Here is a 16,517-nt window from a genome sequence, read left to right on the forward strand (position 1 = left end):
GCTCTTTGCAGTCATCCTGAATCTGCTCTGGAAGTAGTTGGTTCCCATTTGAATCCAGTGGCTGTTTCAGGTAAAAGCTTGACAGCTGATGTGTTGTGCAGTCTTTCCATGGGAGCTTTTTCTGTTCTGGGACAGAATTGTGCTTGCTTGAAGCGGTGAAGAGAACTTTAAATGGGGAACAAGTTGTTTATTTTCAACAGTAAAATTATTTTAGAGTGCTGAGGGCAGTTGTCAAATAGGTGATTACTGGTGGGGTATCTTGGAAGAACAACTGTCTGGTGTTTGGTCAGGCTTGTGGGAAGACAGCAGATCTTATTTCTCAGTTTTCATTTGGGACTTGAAGATTTTGTCTGATGCTGTGAGTCTGAGTCACAATGAGATAATTCTTTTCAATTTATGAAGGGGGGGAGAGGAGGGGATGATGTCCTAATTGTACTTAGCATTGAACACTCATAAAGGGCAAATAATTGCCCAAGATTCTGAAATGATAACTTCGTTTCTGCCACAAGATAAGGAGGCTTCATATAGGCTAGAAAGGCTGTATGCCAGAATTTGACTGTAGCAGGGATTTGACTTATTCAAAGATAAGCAAATTAAGGAAAGTTGTTTTAAAACATGCTTAAAGTATGGTCAGAAGAATAGAGTGTATGGAAGGGGATCCCACAAAGGCCTGACTTGTCCTGTGGCGTTACAATGGCTTCATTAATGGCCGTGATGATGGACTTAGTGTGCTTATTCAATCTACAAGTGACAGCAGTATAAAAAAGGGCTGGAGCACACTGGATGATGGGATTAAAACTCAACAGAAAGGGGCTGGAGAAATAAGATGAAAGATGCAGTGTGGTTAAATTAAAGATGAGGTTCTGCCTTTAGGTGGAAAGCTTTAATTGATGTTCAGTCATCAGAACTCATTCTTGCTTATTTCAAGTTTTGCAGAACTTTGTCCTGGGTGCCACTTTTAACAGTGGACAATAGATGTCACTAGAAATGCTCCACTTCTTCCTCCTACTTTTTTTTTTCCGTGCTCAAACTTTGTATCACAATACATTGGAGGGGTTTGCAGTGTTTGAATACTTTCCAGGAGAACACATGAAATACACTTCATTATAGTGTCGTGCTTGAGGTTGTGTTGCATATGAACTCATTGTGGTCAGTGGTGTACCAAAGACATCCAGAAAACTTCCTTTTCACTTTGCTTTTATAGCTATCTTCTTGTAGAAATGACTGTGTGCAGTTGAATGCATTAGTTGATGGGCTACTAATCCAATCATTAAATCATTACTAGGGAGTTACCCTGCATTAAGCTGTATCACTACTTTGAAGTCAGTAGGTAACTTGGATGTTTCACTGCCTGTAAATTGGGTCCCTGGATATGATTGTAGAGTTTCTAGCATGTAAACCAGTGGGGCCTTGGAAGGCAATGTGTTAAAATACCATCATTTAACAGCCAGACAGATCCAAGTGCTCCTGTGTGTATGTGAAGCTATCCTTAAATGTGAGCGTGCTCACAGCGTGCCTGGTGGAATGAAAGGCCAGTTTTCTGTTGGTAAATGCTTTTAATCTATTAGTGCTGTTGGGATTAAAACCAGCTGGATGTTCCTGGATGTTGTTCCCTTCTGAATTTAAAACAGGTGTAGATGTTGCTGTTTGTTGCAGGGGAGTTGGACTAGATGACCTTTAAAGGTCCCTTCCAACTCATAGGATTCTATGATTCTACTATTAAAGTGATTCAGCAGGCAGTTCTTCAGCCCAGCACTTTGTTCCTGATCCTGTAGTGCAAATAAGCATTCATTGCTAGAATTGAGAAATAGTGACAACCAAAAATTTGTATTGAAGAACTACCAGATAGCTAGAGAACAGTGAGAAAAATATATATTGTGTTTACAGTCAGGAATATGAAATAGGATCTTGAATAGAGATGTTCAGGACAGAACCATGAAGACCATCTCCTTCAGAGTTAACTCTTGTGAGTTAAGTGTTCTCTTAGCATGAGGTAATAATTAATAGGAGTGAATATCCTTTGATTGTGTATTTCAGATATTCAGTATGTTTGAAGTCCATGTGATGCTTTTGTGTGTTTTTTTTTTAACGTGTGGCATATTTTTAATGTGTGGCATAGTTTGGCTGCGTGTGTATGATACCTTTGTTACCTTGAAATATAAAATGGTTTTGGAACTAGTTTTAGTTCCATGTGTTTGTTTAGGGTCAGAAAAGAAAGAAATGAGATGATACATCTTCAACGCTGCTTAGATGTTGCTCAGCCTGAAATAAAAATGCTTCTGTATTTCATCTCTTGTTAGTGTGTTCCTTCCTGCAGAAAGCCTGTTAGTTACCCCTTCAGTTAAACCACATTAATCTCCTGGCACCTTCCAGAGAAACACTGCCTTGAAACAACCTGCTGCTGCCTTTCCTCTTAGCTGCCAGATATGAGGTGGGTGTTTAATGCTGTGCTGTGCAGCTACATCTTCCTTATCCTACATAGACATCAGCTGTGATAAATCTGAGCATAGCAACTTGAAATGCAGTGTTGCTTTTCAGACCATAGGAAGGAAAAAAAAAATGCAAGACTACTTTGTATGTTAAAAGATGGAAAACTAAACATTGTTTGAGGAGAAGCCAGCTGAAGCTTAGTGGCAAGAAATGACTAATTGACAATATGCAGAACTTCTAAAATGTTCACATTTGTTACAGGGAGTAATAAATTCTGCAGCAGTTATTCACACAGCTGAGAATGAGCTCAGTAACGTTAGTGGAGAACTGTTGTCAGTGTCTCTGTTTAAAGGGAGAAAATGCATAATTTTCTCTACCAGCTGTGTAGTTGTAGCCTTTTGATTTGTGCTGCAGTTTTATATATAAATCTGAACTGCTGTGGATAGTAAGCAGTTCCCTTCAGAACTTCAGGGGAAATGGTTTTAAGTTGAGGGAGGGAAGATTTAGGTTGAATGTCAGGGGGAAGTTCTTTACTATGAGAGCGGTGAGATGCTGGAACAGGCTGCCCAGAGAGGCTGTGGATGCCCCATCCCTGGAGGTGTTCAAGGCCAGGTTGGATGGGGCCCTGGGCAGCCTGGTCTGGTATTAAATGGGGAGGTTGGTGGCCCTGCATGTGGCAGGGATTGGAACTTGATGGTCCTTGAGATCCCTTCCAACCCTGGCCATTCTGTGATTCTGTAACTCCTGACAGAATGCCTGCGTGTGCTGCCTAGGGAGACAGCAAGGAGAACTGCATTTCCTGTTTTCTTAGAGGTAGTTTACCTTTAGATAAACTGTGTTTTTTTTCTTAAGGGATCTTAGAAAAACTTACCCAAGATTCTGGTTCTTACCCAGGAGTATTGCATTCACTGAATTCAATACAGCGGTTGTAACTTAAAAGTTAGTTTTTCATATCTGCTGTGTCTTTGGTTGTAATTTATGTTTAGAAGAGGTGCTCATACCAATAAAAGAACACAGAATTAGTAATTTTTACTTGATAAAATGTTAGTGTTGTTAATTCAGAATAGCAGTCTGTGTGCCTCTCAAAGTTCAGAAGGCATGGGAAGGCTTTTTCTTCTTTTGATGTGACTTTATAGCTTTTTTTTTTTTCCACCACCCAGTGCTGTATTGCAAAACTCCTATTCCTGATGGATGAGAATTACTGCTCAAAAAGCTTAGTAAGGAAGCTTTCCTTGCTATTGTATGCAAAATCTTCCTGTTTTAAAACTTTATAGGGTACCTTTAACAATCATCTGTGCTTGTAAAATACCATTTCCCTCCCTCATATACCCCTGACACTTGCAAAGCAATACATTTGTCCTTGGTCTGTTGCTGTTAGGTATCTGGCATTTTGTATTAAATGTTCTAGGGAGGTGGGAGAAGGCAGCTAAATATTGAAATTTAAGTGATTGCAGGCCTTCCTAGTGAGACTTTGCCTATTTTGGCTGCTCTTTTGACGCCGCCCTCACCCACCCTTCCCTTGCCTCCATCCGTATTTTGTAGCTGGTGTCCACACAATTCAAAAGCACCAGCATATTTTGGATACAGGGATAACTTTCTTATCAGTGAGTCTGACGTGCAATAGAGTTGAGATGCTGAGGTATACTAAACATGACTAAAATCTATGTAACTTAGCATTTCTGTTTTGTTTTGTTTTTTTTTTCCCTTTAGAAAATGATCTTGTTAATCTTCTGTTTGTTCTGGCTAGTCTCTGCCTGGAGTTGCTGACCACAAGCCATTGAGTCTGACAGTCTGGACAGTTCTCAGTTCATCTTGCTGCCATTTATTTAGTCAATACTTTCATTTCATCCATAAAGATGTCATGGGAGACAGTGTTGAAAGCCTTTCTGAAGTAAAGATTAACCATGTCTTGTCCACCAGGTTCCTCCTTTCATGGTAGAATTCCATCAGGTTGGTCAGGAGTGATTTCTCATTCGCATGTCTGTGCTGAATGCTTTTGATTGTCTTGTTATTTTTGTATGTTTTGGAAATGATCTGTGGATATTTGGTTCATCTCCTCAGGGAGGAAGGTAAGGCTGAGCAGCCTTTAGTTACCCAGGTGCCCTTTTTGGAATTCCACTTGAGGTGTTCACTCCTCAAAGAGGATCCCAGGCAGAACCACGTTGGCAGTGCCAGTTGTGCAGCCACTTGTTGACCTCCAAGATCCATCTATTGTTCCTCAAGCCGTTGCTTTTCTCATCAGTATCAGTGCGGACAAAAGGATAAATGCCTGCAGTGTCAGCAAGCTAGAGGCAGACTTACAAGTAATTATCATAGCTAAGTTCATGGGTTTATTGTTCCATGCTGAAGACACTTCATCAGCATAATGGTGAGTATTAATTTGATAGTGTTTAAAGGCAACTGTGCCATTTAAACCAGCTTGAAATGCTACCACAGTCTGGTTTGTTCATTTTGAAATTGGGTTAGAGCATAACTGGATTTGTTATGACTCAGAAAATACAGGACTACATAAGCTTAATTATTTTGCAGCAGAGAGAACCTCCTTTTCTTGTAACAGTGTGAGGGGTGTAAGGGAAGATATCTGCAGTGACCCATCTGTGAATCTGTTTTTAAAAACAAGAGGATGTGCAGTGCTGATGTGGTGTGTTCTGTAAATGTAACTTAGATGCCTCTGAGCACTGCAGAGTTTTACTGAGTGGTAATAAATTCTAGGTGCAGATACAGAGGTTTTGAGTGAAATATTATTTACGTGCTTACAGAAAGTATTCTTAAACTTTGGTATCTGTAGTACTAGCAGCATAAATATGCAGTTTAAGTAGCTCTTTCTTCTCTCTTCCACCTGTGCATGGCTGCCAGACTGTGCTTGAAGGTTCTGTTTGGGTCCTGTCTTGCACTGTGTTATCTATTCTCAGCCTGACATTTGCAGCCTGGTGTGGGAAAAATAATTATTGCAACGTAATTGTGTCCTTTAAATAGATACCTATGGCACTTGAGATAACTGTTTCAGAAATATGCTTAGGGACTTTAAACTAATGAGAAGACCTCTGTGATTCCAGACCTAATAATGAATCGTGTGTGAACTTGACAGTAATAATAAAAAGGAAGAAAGGAAAATGCTTTATCAGGTGTTCTGTGTATCTACTCTAAATACTACTGTAATTATCAAGCTGTAAGGAATCAAGAGAACTTAGACTGAAGAGCAGTCTCTTTCATTGGAAGGCCACAGCTATTCCTTTGCTCCAGTGATATTCTTGTGTCTTACTTTTGATCACTTAGAACTGCAGAATAGTCTCCAGTTGAGAAATTTGCCCTTTGCTCATTGTGTGTATATGCGTAGGGAGAGACAGAAGAAAAAGATGAGTTGGAAGATAAAAGATTCCAGCATAGAGAAGAAATTTCAGTATAGAGTATTGAACTTCTGGGATCGAAGTCTGGAGAACTGATAGTTATGTGGCACTCCCAGCAATTGGTTTTGTGTGTTCTTATGCTCGAAAAGTGATGTGATACATTTATAACTTGATTTATGGCACAATGACATGGCTGCGTGAAAAAGTAGGGGATAGGAGTTGATGGCGTGAAAATGGGAAGTCCTTCAACTCCTGTGCTGATGTTCCTGTAGACGTTAACAAGATGGCTTAACTGTCTGATCACTTCAAAAAAACAAACAGCGAAACAAACCAGCAGCAGCTCAGCACATTTCTGTGTTGCTTCCTGTCTAGCTCCCAAGGTTTTGGGGACACACAGTTAGGATTGTTCTTGTGTGCTTCTATGGACTCATCTAGAAGTGGAAAAATTCCAGGAGTCAAGGTATGTGATATACAAAGGCATGCTCATAAGGGCAATTCAAGTGGCATCCTTAATTTGGATCTAAACTAGAATTTTGTCTGGACTGCACCAAGCTTACAGAAATGTGACATTTTTCACATTGCTACAGGAGAGACTGATTTTTGGCCTTGGGGAGCAGCTGTATAACAAATGCTGCTGCACTTCTCAGAAGGGAAGGTTCCCTCTCTCTTGTGGAAGAGAAATGGAGCTGGTGCACTGACTGCAGTGGGGACCTTTGCTAAGCCTGACCAAGTACAGCTGGACTGGCTTTAAGAAATGCCTGCCTGTGCAGCTGCTCTTTTTTAGGGAGCCTTTTAAAGGTATTTGTTAAGGAGATGGGAATTTAAGAGATTTTAGGATCCTGTCTTACAGGAGGAAAAAACTAAGAGCAAAGCAGGACAGCGAGTCATTCGGGCATTAGGATATCATGAATGAGAGACTGATGCTTCTTTGCGACTCAAAACCTTTGGTTGCAGTCACTGAAATTATCTTTTTCTGGATTTAAATGCAGTAAGAGAAACAAGAAATTCTGAAAGCTAAGAAACAAACAAAAATTAGTAATTGTGGTACATGAGCAGTGTCCTGCTTATTGCCCGTGCTGCATGTAGCCCTTTATAAGACTACTCCATAGAAAGTACAGTTTCTGCTGATTTCTGTAGTTCTTTCAATTTGCAGTTCTTTCAACTAGCAGAAATTAAACACTGGACAGACCTTTCTTAAACTGCTCACCTGTTGTTCTCCTGTCCAGTTACATTCACATCCCAAATTGTAGCATTCTACTGCTGAAGCAACCTGAATGACTGAGCGGTGACTTTATCAGCCTTGGTAAAACTTTCAGGGTGTTACTATGTGGAATTGAGCACAACTATCAGTGTGTTTCAGTGGCACCTGAGGTCTGCTTGGAAGAGAACATTGAGGATGCTTGATACACTGTTAAGAATGTTAGTAGTAAGGTGATGGTAGCAGCAAATGCAAAGTCAAGGAAGGGTGAGGATGGCAGTATTACTGAAAAAAGGATTCTGGAAATCAAGTTGGAACTTGAGTGTTGAGTTTATATATAAAATATTAGTTGTTAGAGTGTTTTTTATTCTGCAAGACCTGAGTTGGGAGCGGCCTGGGATTGTCTTCCAAAATACACATCAGCTTGTTTGAAGTAGAACATTGTGGGCAGGAGGAAAAGCATTACATGGCTGAACTTTTCTCAAGCTTTGTTATAAGTTAGGAGTGAAATGATCACAAATAAGACTATATGATTATTCTTAGTGTAAAGCTGCATTTCTCTGCTTTATGAAGTTAACTAATAGTTAGTTGTGCAGGTTTGGTACTGTTCTTTTTGGTTTTGCTCAGCACAAGGAGGGCAGTAGTAATAAAAATACTAGATGTTCTGCCTATGATCTCTTCCTTTCCTTCCCTTTTTTTTTTTTTTTTTTTCTTAATTGCATTCTTCATCCTTTAAAAATAACCAAACAATTTCACAATAATTGTGATAGTTTCTGCAAGACATTTCCATGCTGGATGGGGTTATATTATGGGGAATGGGATATCAGTACGTTTAGAATGAAAAAACTTTAGAAGCTATTTGACACGTTCCTTAGGTTTTCATATAGGAAGCCAAGCCAATAAATGTGTGTTCTTGTAGCAAACACATTTTCCTCAATGCTTTATTCCTAAAAGAAGTTTGTGTTAAGTGCTTAGGCTTCCATTGGAGAGGTAGAATTATGCTTGGGATGGATATGAGACTTCTTAAATTCTCCAGAAATTAACTGTGGCAAAAGTTGCCTTCCAGATTGTCTTAATTCACCTTATACCTTTCAAAAAGAAATAGGAATCTCAACTTTCTACTTAGTCTCCTTTTAGATTCATTGCTACAGTATTGTTTGATGTATTTTGCTACTCAGCAGTGAGCAATAACTTATTCAGGAGGACTTAATGTTGAGAAGTATTGGAACTGTCTTTCCAGAATTAATAGCATTTATCTTGGAATACAGATTTACCTGCTTTCTTGAAATAAATTTCTAGAGGCTGGATGTGCCAGGATGTAAACACACATTGTGCTTGCATTTCAGCTCATCTTGCAGAAGTGTTAAAAACTTCATTTAAACTTCCAAGTTTTCATTAGCAGGTCAGCTGCTTGTTGAGTCCGTAGAAGTCTGCATTTGAGTTACTGACATCCTTGAATGCAGAACTAATTAAGGAAGGATTTTAAGTGCAAGTTCAGAGGATGATGATTGACGATGTTTAATGATCTGCCTCTTTCAGAGCTGGAGGAGAAAAGGAGGTCTGTCCTTCTGTGCAAAGACAAAAATGACTAAACTGAAGTCATTTAACCTATTAAGAAGGCAGCTGAATGGCTTCGTCTGCAATGTGAAAATTCTCGTTATGCCTTCATCTCAGGATGCTTGAACTTCTCTACCACTCTGGTTTACTACATTTTAATCCCTGTGTCAACAAGGCAACACAAGGCTTAGTTGCCTTCTGTTTATGCATTCAGTTATTTTCGTCTTATTCCTTTGTTCTCATAAAAAAGAGAACCTGAGTGCTGTGCCTTGGTTGAAAGGCATCAAATGGGGTTGTGGAGACTAATTCTGGTTTCTTTGGAAGTGGTTCTTGACAGCTCAGTACTACAGAAGAAATGAGTTCTTGGCCTTGTCAGATGCTGTTACGTGCCAATAGTGTTGTTCCTCTGACATTTGGCAATGTAGGTCATTCAAGTTTCTGTCAGGTTTTTTAATGTTCTGTCTACCATTGCAAGAAACTGGATATTAATTTAATAGTATTTACGTCCTTACATTTTGGCTCCCACAACTACACCCGATGTTCAAGTTAAGGCTGCGCTGCACAAAAAGAGAAATAATCAGTGCCTTTACATGCAATTGCACTCAGTATTTCAGCGTTGCATCTGGTTAGCTAAAACAAGTTTTGTTGGGTGGTGAGGTTACCACCGGAAGCCTTCTTAAAACTGAGCAGCATGTCCTTGTGTTTTCTGGGCGCTTTCATACCAGTGTGCAGGCACTTTGATAGTTAAACCTCTTTGATAGAACAGGCTGACAAGATGCTGGTTTAATTAGACAGGCAAATGAGGCTATTTAAGGTGATGGGTTTTGCACTGTCCTCGTGTCACTCAAAACCTTTTTTTTCAACCTTTGATCCCCATAGCAGAGGAGAGAATGACTACCTGAGGAAGTGGTCCTTGAAGGTTTATTGCCATTTTCACGAGGCAGAGACATAAAAGAAAGTTCATGTAAAGGGAAGGGCACTTCTTGGTATAACATTGCAAAGGGGTTTGGTTGAAGTAAGAAAGAGTAAAATTTTTTTTCTCTCTACTGGGGATTGTCTTAAACAAAAAGTTAAATTCAGTATGTTGGTGTATCTCATGAACCAGTTTTCAACCCACATTATGCTTATTGAAGATGGAGTGGGGTGTTTGTGTTTCTGATTTCTTGCTTTTTAAATGAGGTTAGGCACAGAATTTGCTTGTTTGAGCAGCATTAATATTTATATTTACAAAACTCTGAACAGACATGTAAAAAATATTTTTTAACCATATGTTTCCTTAGACTTGCAGGATGTCAGTATAGGCTTGAGCATTCTGTAACACCGAAACCTTAACACTGGATAGCTATTTACCATAACCTTTATGCCACTCTTCCTTCAATAAGAAATACAAAGCTTATTGTTCAACCAGATTTTTAAAATATAAATTGAATGGTGTTGCATTTTTTTGTCAGCTTGTTGGTTTATATTCAGTTTAATTGCATTTAGCGACTTGAATATCTGAGGGAACAGCTAATGTTATATTTGTGCTTTATGTAACACCGTGAGTCTTTGAAAATTACATGCTTTCTTCTGAGGTGCAGTGATACATAAATTAGACACAACTTGTAAACAGCTGTTTAGAACAATTTTTCTTGCTAAGTTGTTGTTCTAGCTCTGTATTTAGCATACGAAAAAGAAGCTGGAAGGACGAGAGACAGCATGTCCAGACTGCCATTTCTGGAAAAGTACTGGGCCTTTAGTGACTGCGTAGCTTTCTTCCTATTGTGTAACTGGTTGTGAAGTAGATCAGAGGAAAGGCAGCTCAGATATGAACAGACACTTAAGACACTTTCTAGTGTCACATTTCTAGTACGGCTTTTCTCATTTACCTTCGAGTTCATGAAGATGGGTTCTAAGGAGCATCTGTAAGGTCAGCTGATCCACTTGTGGGTCCCATCCTCTGAACAAAACAAATCCATGCAGAGTTGGTTTCCTCTAGACAGCATCAAAGGGTTGAGAACCTCCCCTCAAGATGCTTTCTGTTGTGGTTACTGCATAAACAGTGTCTTCTCTCTATAAATAGAGGAAATGTTATCAGTCTGGTGGCCAATCTGGATAGCTTTCTCTCACTCCTGTGCCTCCTTTTCATTCAAGAAATGTGAAGAGAAAGAGTGCAAAAGGATAAGCACGAGGAACCTATCACAGGGCAGAAATATCACACTTCATTTTGCCTTAAACGAATGAGCAAGGTGTGTTGGGTTGGATCTTTGCACCTCTTACTTTCTTAAGTCCCGATGGAGCAGACTCTTGCTGTATGGAAGCTCTGGGATTGTGAAGGAACATCTCAAAAGGTGTCTTGAGAACAGTAGCAGGTGTGTATATTGTTTTGGAAGCAGCCTAGGATCTGAAGAGGCAGAAGATTGGAATTAATGTCCTAAGAAAGGAGTAATTTTAAACCATTTTAAAATTTAAAATACTAAGTTTATATTTCCTTACGATAAGATTTTGAAAAAGTAAAATGAAGGAAGTGGAAGGAAGCCTCTCTGGGCAGCCTGTTCCAGCACCTCACCACTCTGTGAAGAACTTCCCCCTGACATCCAACCAAAATCTTCCCTCCCTCAACTTAAAGCCGTTTCCCCTTGTCCAGCTATCCTAATGGTCCTTCTAACAGTTAGCTTAACAGTGTGGCCAGGGCACAGCATGTTGTCTCTTGTGTTCCTCAACATCAGAGGATTCTTTGGGAAGGGGGAAGAGTTGGGAGACTCAGCAGTACTTTTCTCCTTTCCTGTCTGAGTGACCAACTCTGTTTGTTTGCTTTCCTCACTCCACTACTGTCAGTAGGTTGAGACTGAAAGTAAAGGTGCCAGGTTCTGTCAATGTCAGCTGTTCCAAGGCTGTGGAGAGCCAGGCCTCCAATCAAAGCCAGGTGCTGCTGGTCAAGAGGTATTTAGTAATATTGGATAGAAAAATCTGTGGAAACCAAGGAGGATTTGTATCTCAAAACAAAAAAGTCCAAATAGTCCAAATGCTACTGTAAAATGTTCAGAGCATAGTAAATCCAGTCTACGTGTGTTACTTTAAAACCATTCTTTTCATGAATCATGGCCTTACATGTATTTTGTTAATAAAGCTTACCAAGTGGTGGAAGATAACAAAACATTCAATCCTAGATTGATTTTTTTTTTTTTTTTTTTTTTTTTTTTTTTTGCCAGAAAAATGTCAGAGGCAGATCAGAAATATTTTAGAATCTGGAATGAATTTGTTGGTTTACTGGCATCTTCCTCTGGTCAATTAGCATAACAATGTGAGTCCTCCAGCATCTTCTCTTCCAGGCTATCAGCTGCCCCAGGCTGAAGCTGTGAAGTGTGTCCTCTGTGTGGTAATTGTACTTCTGCCAGAACTTCAAAATGAAGACTTCTCCAAATCCAGAATTTCTTGGTTGGCTGAGTTGGAACCAACCAAGTGGATGGGTCTTAATGATAGTTTGTGCTTTTTTTGTTGTTGTTTCTGGATTGGATCTCTAATGGTTATTTCCCAAGTCCTTGTTACGTGTTTCCTGGAGAAGAATGAAGCCTTTAATCTAGAATGTGCAACTTGTTTTTGTCCATATTGAAGAGTCAAGTTCTGTCAGAGAACTCAGGTTTTGATGCTCTGAAATATCATCTCTTTTTCAGTTTTATCAGCCAGAATACTCATAGTTAAATAAGAAGTAGCAACTCTGGTACCAGCATAATGATGTCTTAGCATCTCTGTTGTCTTCAGAGTTCCTTTATTGACCTCAATACATGTTCTCTTTTAAGCCTTTGGCAAAGAGGGTTCAGGAGAAGTCCCTGTACTAGAGAAGGCACAAGGAGGGGAGGGGAATAAGGAGCAATGGGTTGCAAGCACAATAGTAAACAGGTAGATTTAGAGACCAGCAAAATGAATGCAGTGAAGGGATGTTTGTTTTCTGTCTTCTAAATCACATAGACGGATCTTTTCACACAGAGGGGGTGTGAACAGAGGATGCACTGGAACAGGTTGCCCAAGGAAGTTGTGGGTGCCCCATCCCTGGAGGCATTCAAGGCCAGGCTGGATGTGGCTCTGGGCAGCCTGGTCTGGTGGTTGGTGACCCTGCACAGAGCAGGAGGTAGAAACCAGATGATCATAGCGGTCCTTTTCAACCCAGGCCATTCTGTGATTCTGAGACTCTCAGGGCAGTAAATCTCACAAGTGCTGTCAGTTTAGTTCTGTCCTTCTTCCCTTCCCAAGACTGCTTAAACTTGCCAATCGGTTTGATCAGTATTTGATGGATAGAGGTACTAACTGATGTGGAAATAAAATTGTTTTGCTCTTCAATCTTTCATTCTGTGAGGCTTTGTTATTTTTGCAGTTGGCTTCGCTATGAGAAGGGATCAGCTCTTCAGCCAGATTAAAACAAAAATAATGAGGAGGAAAAAATAAATAAAGCAAATCACAAACCAACAACCTGAAGGTTTGAGGTTTCCAGTATAATTCAGGATCCCAAATCCATGCATCAGGCTTGTGTCATACTGAAAACTGTCCGTGTTGCTGATAACTTCTGTGATAACTACTGATAACTGTCTGTGTAGATAACTTCTGCACCAACAAGGAGAAAAGAAAAATATATAGGTATCTTAGCATCAAGGAAGCAGTGTGCTTGTTTTGAGCATTTGTATTCTTAGTGTGAAATATTGGTGAATTTATACAAACAGCATACACAGATTCTCAGGCTCTGCCATATGTGGTGTTCACCTTCACTTTGCAGTGGGATATTACAATAAGAAAGTGTGTCCTTATGAGAACTGCTGTCATCAGTAAGGAGAGCTGCAAGCAGCAGACAGTGCCTTCACGTTTTTAGCCCCTTTTTTCTCATTCTCTGTAAGACGCTGTTGTTATGGTCTTGAAGAAACGCAGGCTTCTTCACGTTCTGCACCCTCATGCTCAGACCAAACAAACTTGGTGAAAACAGGGGAAGCGCCTGCAGCTTTCACTTCTGAGCTGGAGCAAAACAAGGCTGATGTGTTCAAGGTCATGAAGGAAGCTGGTGGCTGAGCTGGATATGGGAAATCAGCTTTCCTGCACCGCGGGCTGAAGCTGCGGCCGTCCTCAGTGAGCCTTCCGCAGACACCACTGTAATGAGTTGTGTGGCAGATATTGCTGGGACAAACATAACTCACCCTGTGTTCTTGGAAGCATTTGGCTGTCTGTGTAGCACTCTGGGGCTTTGAAAACTTTCCTGGGGGGAGAAAAGGGGGGCATCCAGGCATGTCTTCAGCCCCAGAGAGAGCTTTGTGTCTGAGCGGTGATGCAGAACATCAGATGGCCTGCTTGTGGCCTGGGGTTTTTCTTTTTGTGTGTGACTGTTTTCTCTTTTAAATATAGAAGAAAGCAGTGCTTTTAAAAAGCAGCAGCTGTATTTATTAAGAGTTTTGACACACACCACTATAGCCCTGCCGTGCCAGAGTATTGAGTGAAGACGTGGCAGCACTATGGGTTAAAAAAAAAACAACAAAAAACAGTAATTAAATATGTGCTAAAGATTAGTTTGTGCTGCTTACAAGTAGGCAGGTAGGTTAAGTTGAAGGCTGTTAGCTTGGGATTAATTCCCTTTTGGTTATAGACCAGGATAAGCCTTGTGCCTTATTGCTGAGGGCTGGGAGGGAGGAAAGATTAACACACGCTGTATGGAGAGGCTGAGCTGTGTGAGTCATGTTCCTGTTGGGTTTAACGTGTGTTTCAGTGGAGCCAGTTCACAGAATCATAGAATAGTCCGAGTTGGAAGGATCTGTAGGGATCATTGAGTTTTGCTGAGGGTAAAAGGGGTATTTTCTTTGTTTTCACATCCACCTGCAGCTGAGATGTTTATAAACATATGCTTGTCTAGTATTTACACTCAGTACTTACGCTGTAAGTAGCTTTGAGGTTTTGTGCTGCGGGTTGAGAGCAAACTTAGTGCAGCATGGCTGTGTACACTCGCACTGACCTTTGCCTTTCGAGCAGAGGTATATAAAGCAACCCTGACATGGGGAGTGCTGCTGATTCATCAGTGGCATCGGGTTTGAGAGATTTGGGTAAGGGGGCGGGGGTGAGATGTTTCACGTTTTTGGGTAGTTCTTTTTAGGTTTTAATAGCTTTTGCTGCATTCTTTCCAACGCACCCGCCTACGGCCAAGCTTCTTTCAGCTCCGTTTTGTCGCGGTTGTGGAGCAGAGCAGGTGACGCTGTCAGGTCCGCTCCTTGCGAAGTCGGTGCGCTGTGAGGCGCTGCCCAGAACGGCTGCCTCAAGGTCTCCGGACCGGGAAGCGCTCGGAGATTCTCGCAGGGACGCGCCGGAGCCGCTCATTGTTCGCCTCCCATTGTTCCTCCCGGGGCAGTTCCTGCAAAGCAAACGCCGGGGGGGCTTCTGCGAGCCTCAGCGGAACAAAAAGCGGTCGGCGAGCGCAGCTCCAGACATGACCCGGGTCAGGCTTGATTTACGGCTTAGTCGATTTGCGAAGCCGCCGTCAGTTCTGTAAACAGGAGGCTGCCGGCTGCATTGAGCAGAAGGGGGAGATTAGCATATTAATGCGGCGCTCGCTAATCGCCTCCCCCTCTCCTCCCCTCCCCGCCGAAGGAAGGAAGGGACTGGCAGGGCACTGCCTGCTCGGGGCTGGCCGAGGATGGAGGCAGCGCCCGTTCTCCCGGCGGCCGCGGGCGGCTGCGGCCCCGCGCCCGAATTGGCGGCTCCCGGGGACCGCCGGCAGCACCGGCACTGAGAGCTGAGCCGCCGGAGCCGGGCTGCAGCCCTGCGCGCTCGGGTGCATGCTGCTGCTGCCGGGGGGGGCAGGCCGGCAGGCCCCGCAGCCAGCAGGTGCTGTCTGTATGGAGAAGAGCGGCTGCAGCCCATTCCCGATGTGCTGGGCTAAAGGTAAGCGTGATCTGCGTTGTTTTATCTTCCTTTCTTTCTTTAATTTAACGTTTTATCATCTGTGAGCACTCCCCTTTCCCTCTTCGATATTCTTTGCCTGTAAGCATCCCTCTTTCCTTCTTGAATGTTTTATCACCTATGAGTATCCCCCTTCCCTCTTCCGTTCGATGTTCACCTGTGCACTTAGAACAGGAAGCAGTCACCTGGATTTTCTTTCATCTGGAAAAATGTAACGTTTTTCTCTATGCTTTCAAAAATCATTGCACTGGGCTCTGCAGGTTTCCCTTTTGAAGACTTCACTACTTTAATGCTTTAAAGTACTGAATGTGATTCTGCTGTCATGTACCTTTTGGAAGAAGTTTTTAAGTGGCTGTTCACAATGGAAGGCACACATCTTTTTGCTCGAGGTTTTAGAACTTGCAACCCACACCAACCCCCCCTTCAGCCCCAACAAGAGACGGTAACTAGCCACAAAGTATGCATTTATTACAATGAGAGGGCTTGGCTTGAAATTGGGGCTTAATAATAATGGGATGGAAACATGTAAGTTTTTCACACGATTGTCTTGCGTTGCAGAACACTAATACTGACACTGTTATAATCCAGAGAATAGTTGTGTGTTGGTGTTGTGGCTGAAAATATTCATATGAAGTAGCAGAGCAGGGATTCAACTTAAAATTTTGTTAGTGGCCAAAGAATCAAATATTTCTTACACAGAGAACAACAGTAGAAGGTTAAGTATTGTTGGTTGCAAGCCTGACTTTCCTCACGTCCACTTTAATTTCAATGCGCTTTCTTTTTTGGAAGAGAAGCAGGCTGTGGAGTGTTGCATCACTGTGCTCTTGGATCACAGGCAGGGACTGACTTCAGAACTTCAGGGCAGAGGTGGCTGGGCCAGGGAGGACGTGGTGCTGTATGGCAGGTGGACATAGCAGCTCATGAGCTGTCTTGGTGAAAGAACACTGAATGTTCTTAATTCTTAGCTGTCTCCTTACTTGCAGCATCCATGCAGGAGTATTTAGCACTGTCTTTGTTCTGTGTGCTTTCTTCAAGTTACTGAAATGCCCAGGCTAAATTAACCATTCTTTGCCACGTGT

At 41.7% G+C, this 16,517-nt stretch overlaps 1 protein-coding gene across 8 annotated transcripts in view; it reads left to right on the plus strand.

Moving 5' to 3' along the window:
• The window catches only part of PTK2 (protein tyrosine kinase 2), a 193,840-nt gene that overhangs the window by 39,870 nt on the left and 137,453 nt on the right, over positions 1-16,517 (plus strand). Inside the window, exon 1 of one of the 8 annotated variants that reach the window (XM_048940397.1) lies at positions 15,149-15,420. The exons of 5 other annotated variants lie outside the window; for them this stretch is intronic. In XM_048940397.1, the coding sequence (XP_048796354.1) occupies positions 15,315-15,420 (106 nt within the window). In that variant the 5' untranslated portion in view covers positions 15,149-15,314. Of the gene's footprint in view, positions 1-15,148; positions 15,421-16,517 lie in introns of those variants that run through there. 2 more of the 8 variants (XM_048940402.1, XM_048940403.1) reach the window with 2 other exon arrangements.

Source organism: Lagopus muta, chromosome 3 (genome assembly GCF_023343835.1).
Source record: "Lagopus muta isolate bLagMut1 chromosome 3, bLagMut1 primary, whole genome shotgun sequence".
Classification (NCBI taxonomy): Eukaryota; Metazoa; Chordata; class Aves; order Galliformes; family Phasianidae; genus Lagopus; species Lagopus muta.